Consider the following 10042-nt stretch of genomic DNA (forward strand, 5'->3'; position numbering starts at 1 on the left):
CTGCTTACACCCCTGCTTATGTGCTGTGTGCATATTTATAGAGATACGTTTGTTAACTTTACTGTGGGCAATACAAACATAAAGAATCATGTCAGAATTTCTGCCCATTCCTGTAAACTTCATGCATTTGGGAGAAAAAAAAGGGATAACAGCTCCATCTGTTGGACTCAGTGGGTTAATGCACTTCAACAGCTTAGGAACATCATTCAAATTTAGGACATGATTAAAATGTCAACATCAGCAGATAAAAGCACATTTTTAAAAAGTAGCAGCCGCAGTTTAAGGTTTTAAGGTTTTAAGGAGTTTTGTAAGGAAACATTAATACTAACAGTTAGCGTTCGGCTCCAAAAGGTCTGTTTTCAGAGCTTTTGGAAAGAACAACACTAGGTTTTTATTTTTTTTAGGTTTTTTTTTTTTTAGGTTAATCATCTGCTAGCACAAAATGACCAAATCCAGTTGTCTTTGCAGGTCTGTAGGTCTTTTGGAGCTTTTGAACTTTTTAAAAAAAAACAAACAAACAAATTCTTCAAAGTTGTTACTTAACAACTTACTTTTAAAAACACCAAAACTAGCAATAAATAACACTACACAAAATATGCATTTTACTTTATTATTCATTTTCACTTATATAAAATGACACTTTTCCATTACAACACTTTTTCTTTCACACTCAACATCAAGAACGTAACGTCACAACACCTCTACAGTTACATCCAACAAGGTCAACCCCTTTGTCCATTAAAATTGTTTTTTTATTTACCTTTTTTTTTTTTTTTTTTTTTAAACAAGCATCTAATTTCCTGCTGAAGAATGCAGCCCGGCATAGTGCCGTCACATTATCCAGATTTTTTTTTTTTTTTTAATGCCGTGAAACAGATTTACACAAAGAACAACACACAGACAGACACACACAGGAAGAAAAAGTCCTGTAGATTAAGGTTGAATACTGAGATTTTACATTTATTCTGTTTAAATCTTATACGTAGACTGGTGTTTACCCAAAGTTAGTTTATGTATTTGTACATTTGTTATATTTTTGGGACGTTTGGGATAATAATCATTCAGGGTGACCTAACCTGCTTTTTAGTGATCCATAATTTCATCAGCAGTATATTCACCTACAAAGTGCTTTTAGCCACAGAGGGTTTACAGTACAGTCATTGCACACTGGAAAGTAAGGGCTTTCTTCTGTCTGCAGATCCCGCATTCACATTCAGCATCCACCATGCTTCAACAGGGACCATGAAACCACACGGAAACCACAACAGCAGCTTCCTCCCTCCAGCATAAAGCTCGTTGTGGTTAGCTGCCAAGCTGAAGCTCAAAACAGTGTCCCATCAGAAATTCTATTTAAGTCTCTTTTTCCTCCCCCACAGTGCAAAGCATATTTAAATCACTTAGACGTGCTCCTCCAAGTCTCTAGCGACACGTGCAGGACTCCGCCACCATGTCGTCCAGCTCCTTGTACTCCACCTTCTTCTTTTGCACGACCAGCACGCTCATGGGCATGTACTTGTAGGGCACGCAGGACGGAGGAGGGACGTCCCCGACGCCCAGGTCATTGATGAGTGTCTGGATTATGGCATGGTTGGGGGAATGGTAGCCATAGTGGAGCACCCTCGGGCAGTCGCCCTGGCAGAACCGAGGGTTGTAGACGGGCGGGGCGATAAAGTAGTGGCCCCAGCCGAGTTCATCGAAAGACAGGCGGAAAGAGTGGAGCTTGCATCGGTTTTTGGGTGTGTTGGTTTTGTGTTTGTAGCTGGGGATATCAGAGACGATCAAGGATGAGGTGGGGGTGGAGAAAGATGAAGAGGAAGTGGGGGCATTCTTTAGTGCGTCAAGTGAAGGATCCTGAGGCTCTGAAGAATCTTTGGAGCGACGGCGGCGGTGAAGCGAAAAATGCCACTGCCCAATTTGCCTCATGATGCCTTCCCCTTCCGTGCCAAGCAGTTCTCCCATCCAGTCCTTCACCTCCCTCTCCTCCTCCAGGTACAGAAGAAGAGAGGGAACTTCGAGGTGAGGTTCACCGATCCAGCGTGTCCTCCCTCGAGACAGAATCCTCCACCACCGCAGGAGGCCGTTGCTCTCTTCAGCTAGCTCAGGTTCTGTGCACCAGTACTGGGCAGTGAGGGTCAAGTGCCTCCCCCGGCCTCGATCCTTCCCACGCAGGACGTGGCTGCTGATGTGTGCAGTGATGTCCGTCTCCGTCCACCGCTCGTGAGGCTCCAAGGTGACCAGACTCTCTGCACCCAGCGCGGTGATCTGAGCCCTGCAGCGGGGCGGCTGGACGGCCTGTTCGCTGCTCAAGTTTGTGGAGGAAGAAGAGGGCGGAGAAGAGCGAAGGTGAACAAAAGAAGCTCTCACCAGTCGCTCTGAGGGGAGAGTGTCGAGGTTGTACTGCACCGTGAAGGTGTAGCAGTGGTCTGAAGAGGAGGAGACAAAGTCAATAAATCAGCATCAATCATATCGATCCCTCACTGACTGCTTCAAGTCCTTTGAGCAAAGCAGAGCCAACATTAATATATGTAAAAGCTGTTGTGCAGTACAAAATAATGTAGCGTTTAAGTCTGAGTTTCAGGTTCACAAGTTCTTCAAGAGATTTTTACAAAATGTACTTAAATGCATCCTGAAGATGTTCCAGCTGCTGAAACAGCTTAAATATCACTTAAATATTTTTATAGTAAAAATGTCTGTCAGACAAATGTTTGTGTGAGCCCCCCCCACCCCTTAATCATTGAACCCAATTAACTCTGCTTTATATAAAACATGGGTGTAGTGACAATTCTGTTCAGTCAAACTACTTTTTTGCAGCCCCTGCTGACCACTAGGAAGATTTAAGACTCTTCTGTAGTCCAGTTCACCCTGGACTGATCACCAAGCTTTCATAGCCTAACCTAACACACAGACAACTGCTCATATTTAGATTCACCAGTTAACCTGACCTGTGTTTGGACTGTGGGAGAAAGCTGGAGTAAAAGGTGAGAACCTACACAGACACACGGGACTCACAACAGATGCACTGCATGAAAAGTGGGCAGTCTTATTTACTTACTGCAGCACCTGTGGACACGCTACACTTTGTATGACGTTTGGCTGTTTTGTATTAATGGTATATTTTTATTAATATTTCCCAAACAAAACTCTTCAGTTATCCGAGTAAGTTATCTGACTAGTTTTAGTTCTACGTGGCAGCTGTTTGCCAAAGGTAGCTTTGCTGTGTTTTAACTGCTTGCTGTGAGGTCGCTGGAAGGTCGCACGTGGTTACCACAATACTGAAAAATACATCAAAATCCTTTTTCAGTCACACAGAAACACGAACTAAACTTAAACGAATATCATGGGGAGGCTGGTGTTAAAATAAGCACATGAGTATTACACATCATCTGAGCTCCAATTGACCGGAGACAGAGGTAAAAATCTAATTAACTAAAGGGCAGTTTATTTGGCACGATTTCTTTTCTTTATTTAAATTTAGTCACTGTATGAAACTATATCCTCGGATTCTGTAAATCTGCGGCCACATAAAAACCCCTCCAGCCATTAGTTCGATACTTTTAACAAGATTAGTCAGCTGTTCTTCACCTCCAGACGCGGGCAGGTAGTGCACCGATGACGCCGTGGGCCTCAGCAGGCGCACCGTGTTGGAGCCGAACTTCCGGTGCTGTTTGGGCCTGCCGTCCGGTTCGGCTGCGCTGTGGTACAAACTGAGCATGAACTGCAGGTTCTGGTCCGCTTTCTGCTCGTCGGTCAGCGGCCTGTGGTGGTGCGCTCCTCTGTCCTTCGCGCTTTGGTGACTCCGACGACTGCGCCTCAGCGTGGGCTGGTGAGAGGCCATGTTCTGCCCACCGCAAGTGGAACAGAGCAGGAAGACGAAGCAGGACAGGGCGCAGACACGAAGGAAGCCTAAGCCGCGTTTGGCACAGGTCGCCCTCATGTTGGATATAAAACCTCTGGCGCTAGCGAGCTCCACCAACGAGGCTAGAGTTGGCAAACATCGTCCGCGCGGCCTAAAGGCGTCATTTACAGGCTCACCTGCTCGCTCGCCATTTTAGACCTTACAAACAACTTCCTGAAATTGGCGGTGACCCCAATTAAACCTTCGGACGTGCATGAAAGGAAGCCACGTGAGTGTGCGTAAAAATGATGTGACGAGATCCTTTTATGATTTTTATAGCACAATTTAAAAATATTCAGACTCAGAGTCAGATGTGTTAAAGGGCTCCAATCAGAATTTGATTTGGGACCCACAGCTACACCCACACATCTCTCTATCCACTTCAGCACCCCGGCAGTATTAACTTTATATTGATCATGTTTGATCGTTGGCATCGATGCCACTGTCAGGGCTGACCGGTGTGTTGGGAAGCAATTAAATAAACAAGCAAAAACAAAATTAGGTGTTTTAATTGCTTTTCAAATGAGCAGCAAATGATTTAAGACAAATCTAAATATGATTTTCTTACATAAATCGCAAATGCAAAAACAGACGTTATGCGTTAAAAGGAATTTAAATAGGTAAACCCAGCACAATCATTAAAATACAAAATATTTAAGTAGACATGCTTGTTTTATGATGATTATTATGATTAAGATTATTATGATTATTATGATGTAAAGTGTCGTAACGATATTGTTCAAGAGTATTTTTGTACAGTTACTACAACAATTTCACCGCTTCACTTGCAGCCTCCCGTTTTCATTTTTTAATTCACAGAAATAAGTTTGACTGTATTTATTTCAAAAGCATTGAGGCTGCAGGCCTGTGTCACTAGTTGCCAACTAGGATCTAGTTCCTTCAGCCTTTGAATCTTTTAAGCCAAGATGCGACAGAAAGTTTGTTTTTGTTTTTATTGTGGATAGGACATAAAAAGAATTAGAAGTACAAACGTAGTGTGAAATGACGCACTTAGCAAGATTGAACAAAGTGTCTAGAAGGTGCATGAAAATAAAAAATCCTCCTTAGTGGGTGAAAAAAGCAAATAACTATTACGTGAATTTCGATGTTTTCATTTTATAATGTAATCAAAAGCAAACCAGTAAAACCATTAGACTATTTATGATCTGTTGTAATACACATGGCTATATTTGATATCCGTATTACTGCTCTACCCAGCAGTCATTTGTGTATGTGGTTTTCTTTTCCATGTATTTTAAAATGACACATGTCAAGTCATTAATTATTTTTTTTTGTGTGTCTATATTTTTTCAACAGGTAATCCAAGAATATTTTTTTAGTTCTTTTCCAGATGTACAATTACAGTGCCCATTGTAAAAGTTCATGAAGCCATATTTTATTTACAATAGAACACAGAAGAAATATCAAATGTTTAAACTGGGAAAATGTATTTTTTAAGAAAAAAAGGGTAATTTTTTAATTTGATGGCAGAAACATATTTCAAAAACTTAGGACGGGGTCATGTTTACCACATATTCAGCTGCTCAACACTCCTGGGTTTTCTCAAGGAAGCTCCAATTCCATAGGCACTAATGCAACCACATATTATTAGAGATGGAGGCTTTTGCATTGAGTGCTGATACCAAACTGGATGGTTCTTCTCCTCTTATCTAGAGGATGTGACATCCATGTTTTCCTAAAGAATTTCCCTTTTTGTTTTCTGGAAGTGCTCCCGTGCCCATGCAGTGATTTTCAGGCTAGAATCATGAGGGCCTGAAGATCACGGACATCTCATATTGACTTAGATATACACACAGATTTCTCAAAACAACATAAGTTTAGTTTAGCACCAGGTTTATAATCTTGCTAGCTAGTTAGTGTTAGCCTAGCTTGCTGCTGCCACTGGGCTCATGTTATTTAAAAATTAACACCACAGCCTTAAAAACCTTACATAAAACTATGTCGGTGAAATTTTCTGTTGATTGTTTGAAATAAAAAAGTGAGATAAGAACCCAGACAAAATTCTTCGGGAGGTGCAGCCGTTAGGGGTGGGGTGTGGGGGGTATTTTCAATCCATAGCCATAACTAACTAACTAACTAATTATATATATCATGTTTAACCTGAGTAGCAAAAGACCGCAGGGGATTGAAAACAATAAGCCAGGAGTTAGCTGTGCTCGCGGACTCTTATCAAGCCTTGACCTCCTGGTCAGCTATCGCGCTGGTGGATAACAGAGGTCTCCAAAAACGTGGAAGCACTTTTGTAAATATATGATATTTTGATAAATTAAGTAGATATTTGAGCATTACACAGCTACATTCTCACCTGAAAATATCTTAAAAGGTTATTTTGTGACCCAGAAAGGGTAATCTGGGGAAAAGGAGGATCGCATTTGTGGCGGTTGTCGGAGCCGTGCATACTTGTAAGCGCGGCAATGGCGTAGGAGCGCGGCTAAAAAAACTTATTACTTTTTCTGGGTCACAAAATAAGCTTTTAAGATATTTTCAGGCGAGAATGTAGCTGTGTAAAGTTCAAGTATCTGCTCGATTTATCAAGACATCACATATTTGCAAAAATGCTCCGACGTTTTCGGAGACGTCCATTTTTTCATGCTTTGTGGCAGCTTTTGAACATCTGTGACATCTATTAATGGCAAATCTAGCCTTTATTTAACAACATAAGCAAACTCTATGTTGCAATGATTGCACAGCCATTAAGGATCAAATCAGTTTCTGTTTTTTCTCCCTCTGCTTGCTTCTTACTGTCTTTGAGGCTCGGGACCAGCACTCCTACTGTTGGACAGAAAGACATCAGTAAGTATTTTGGTTTTCCAATATATTAGCAACTGTCAGTGACATTTATATTAATCAGGCTGAACTTTAATCATACTTTAGATCAGCCTGTTTTCCTTATTGTTTTATTTGTGCTTTGGTTTGGGGAAGTTGTTTCTTTACTGATCTTTTTCTGTCTTCTGTTATTAGACTTGAGATATGACTGCACTAGGCTGTTGCTGGTGACTCCAGTTAAGACATGCTGTGTAAGTAAACAAACAACAACAGTTTGGTCTGCATTTCTTGAAAGATCACATCCCCCAAACTTAGTTATAGTGAAGTCTGCAAGTTTTCTAACAGCAAAATTTGTTTTGTGCCCAAATCATTTCGCACATCATTAGAATGAAAGTCATTGGCCATGTTTGCATAGCCCTTTTTAAAATGATGCTTTCATGACATTATTGTGTGTTGGGTGGTGGTCACGGCTATCCAGACTGACAAGTGGGTGGGGAGGGAGCCTGAGATTGTCTAAATTGGAGTCTGTTTTATACCAAATGCAGAAAAAATGTTTTAAGAAAGCAATTAAGTTCATGTTCCAAAAAATATGATTGTTTGCTTGCAGGACACCAGGAGAGATGAGTCCTCCGTCACAGATGGTGTGGTCAGTGAAGATGGTCGCCTGCAGGTTCAAGCTCATTGCATCTCCAACCCACATCCACTGCCGCTGTACTTAAGGGAAGTTAAAGACTTTCTTCTGCACCTACATTTGGATCACCTCGATCCATGATAGTCATTCAGGCAGTAATGCCTGGACTGGAAACAAGCCATCCTTAAAACATTACAACATTCCAGCTCATGTGTTGGAATGAAAAACAAATGTGTTGTTTAAATCAGAGACTGCACTTGTGACAGAACAACAAATATATTTTATTTTGATTATATAAGTAAGTATAAAACAAACTTGTGGTAGGCCTAAACTTATTTTCAGAATAATTACATCTGAGACTTTTTTTTATTGTAAGATTATAACAGTGATGGCAATATAATTGTTTGTTGTTCAGCAAAACAGTGTCCAGTATGTTGGCTGTTATACTTTGTTGTGTTTGAAAATAAAAGTTGGGCTGATTTTAACATCATTACAAAAAGTGTTGTTAATTATTTTTAATCATATTCAGGTTACCACAAATTGTTTTTTCATTTAGTTGAACTTGTTTGTCAGTATAAACAATTAATATTGTACAGTTAGAAATATCAAGTTATTCTTAATACTGCAGACTTACAATGAATAAGTTATTCTAACAGTCATCTTAAGTAAGCTTTACTTAGTTTTATTGTGGTAACGAGTTTGCATATTTTTTTTGAGTTCTGGAAACTATATAGGTTTTTACTCTGTAAGGCAACTTAAGTGAATAAGTTGCCTTAATTTAGTCATCTTAAGTAAACTTTACTAAAAATTTTTGAGGCAACAAGTTTACATAGTTTTTTTGAGTTCTGTGAGCTAACAAGGTTGTACAGTGTACTCAAAATGAGTAGTTATATTGTGAGTAAAATATGGGTTTATGAGGTTTGCAAATAATTGTATTCTGTTTTCATTTGCATTTTACAAAGTGTCACAACTTATTTGGAATTGAAAAATCAGTAAACTATATATTTACTGGTCATGCTGAACCTCAGTAGCACAATATTAAACAGCTGGGGATGGGCGTCCAGGTACACACCGGCTCACTCCTTGGCGGCCGCTTGTCGGGGCCTGGATCCTGGGGCTCGCTCGGGCCACTTCGGAGGTGGGGTGCCCCCGGCCTCTCGGCCTGGGGCTCGGTCACTCAGGCACAGCTGGCTGCCGGCGGAGCTCACGGGTGCGTCACTGCAACTCCCCCTGGCTTCTGCTCCGCGGCTGCTGAATGAGCCCTCATCTGGGACTCTCCTCAGCTCTTTCTGGGACAGTGGTGCGGCTGCCCCTCTGTTGGTCTTCCTTGGTCTCTTGTGTTCTGGGGGCCTCTGGATGTCTGGAGTTTTGATCTCCTCCATACCTGCTTCACGCCCTGGAGGACGCGGCTGTGGCCCCCCCACACCCTCTAGCAGATTATTACATGAAGGAACCTTTTAAAAAAACAAGCGCGTCCATGCTCACAGGTGTACACACGGGTGATCACACCCACAAACTACACCCTTTTTGGCTCCTACCTCAAAGCACACTGTGTTCTGTTGATCTTATGTGCTGCACAATAATGTTTAACATTTAGTATTTACTGTCATATTCCCATATATCATTGTGATGTTGTTTATTCTATTACTCTTGTTCTCTTCTGCTTGTTTTCTTTTTTCTTTCTCAACAGGTGATCCAGGTGATCGATAGATGCATTTTTTTTCTCTGCTCATTCTGTTGGTTTTTGTTTTTTGCCCTTCTCCCCCGTCCCTCTTCTCAGCTGTTTCTCTTTCCCTCTTTCTTTCTCCCCTTCTTTCCCCCAGTCAAGTCTGTCCCGTATTCAGCAAGTGAAAATAAAATAAACAATAAAAGGTGAATCAAATGGACCATTACGGCAAGGCTGGGATGGTCAATTTGGTAAAGTAAATCCGTTGGGCATCTTTCTTTGCCTTTAGACAACAATTCTGATGGCAAAAGAGCCAAACGGGACAGGCAAAAAAAACAAAACAAAAAAACAAACAAAACAATATTAAACAGCGTAGATAAAGGATGTAGTATAAATAGGAAGGCAGGCATGGCTTTTCTCACTGTTTGGTTTAGTTTTTCACTAGCTGTTTAGTGTTATTTTTCTATATGAAAAGCTTTTTACTTTCACATTTCTGACATATTGCTACAGTCTAGTCAGCAGTTCTAGAAGCTAAATGAAATAATTACCTGCAATAGAGTATGTCTAACTTTAATTTTCATAAATGAAAAATGTCTTTTTTATTCATTTTGCAGTTTTCAGACAGTCATTCACAGCAACATGGTAAGCATCCAAGAAAAAGTTCTTCAAGTTTTAAGTTAACCCTGTTGGTTTCCTCCTCTCAGCTATACAGTAAATACACATAACAGACAGCACTGCCCTCATTTTTTTCAACAACAAACATTCATTTTTGCTTTAAACCAGTTGTCTGCACCATTAGATGTGCCCTGAGTTGGACATCTGCCAAGGTCATCTTTTGAAATAATTGCAGTGCCTAAAAAGAAAACACAAAAAAATAATACAGAATACAAATTTTAGGATTGTCCAAAATATTATTGTTTTTGGAAATATTTTGTTTTTTTCATGTTGCCAGTAGATTAGCAGAGTGGTGACCTATATTGGGTCGTTCATGCCACATTAGGGTTAGGGTTAGACACTTCACCCGTTGCCTACTGGTGGTGGTCAGAGGGCCCGGTGGCGCTAG

At 40.8% G+C, this 10042-nt stretch overlaps 1 protein-coding gene and 1 long non-coding RNA gene across 2 annotated transcripts; one reads left to right on the forward strand and one right to left on the reverse strand.

Annotated features, from left to right (window-relative positions):
* Positions 1 to 590: 590 nt before the first annotated feature.
* bmp15 (bone morphogenetic protein 15) lies at positions 591 to 4119 on the reverse strand. The gene is made up of 2 exons (XM_085264261.1): positions 3583 to 4119; positions 591 to 2423 (listed from the first exon to the last, which is right to left on the reverse strand). Exons 1-2 carry the CDS (start codon positions 3932 to 3934, stop codon positions 1420 to 1422), a joined length of 1356 nt encoding a protein of 451 aa, XP_085120387.1. The 5' UTR covers positions 3935 to 4119; the 3' UTR covers positions 591 to 1419.
* Positions 4120 to 6669: 2550 nt separating this feature from the next.
* Positions 6670 to 7870, forward strand: LOC146579716 (uncharacterized). Its single transcript, XR_014891670.1, has 3 exons — positions 6670 to 6709; positions 6878 to 6933; positions 7290 to 7870. It is a non-coding gene; the product is annotated as an uncharacterized LOC146579716 (long non-coding RNA).
* The last annotated feature ends 2172 nt before the right edge of the window (positions 7871 to 10042 follow it).

This window comes from Mchenga conophoros, linkage group LG3 (assembly GCF_057382185.1).
Source record: "Mchenga conophoros isolate Kocher_MC1m ecotype Shallow Benthic linkage group LG3, M_conophoros_male_GT1.1, whole genome shotgun sequence".
Taxonomy (NCBI): domain Eukaryota; kingdom Metazoa; phylum Chordata; class Actinopteri; order Cichliformes; family Cichlidae; genus Mchenga; species Mchenga conophoros.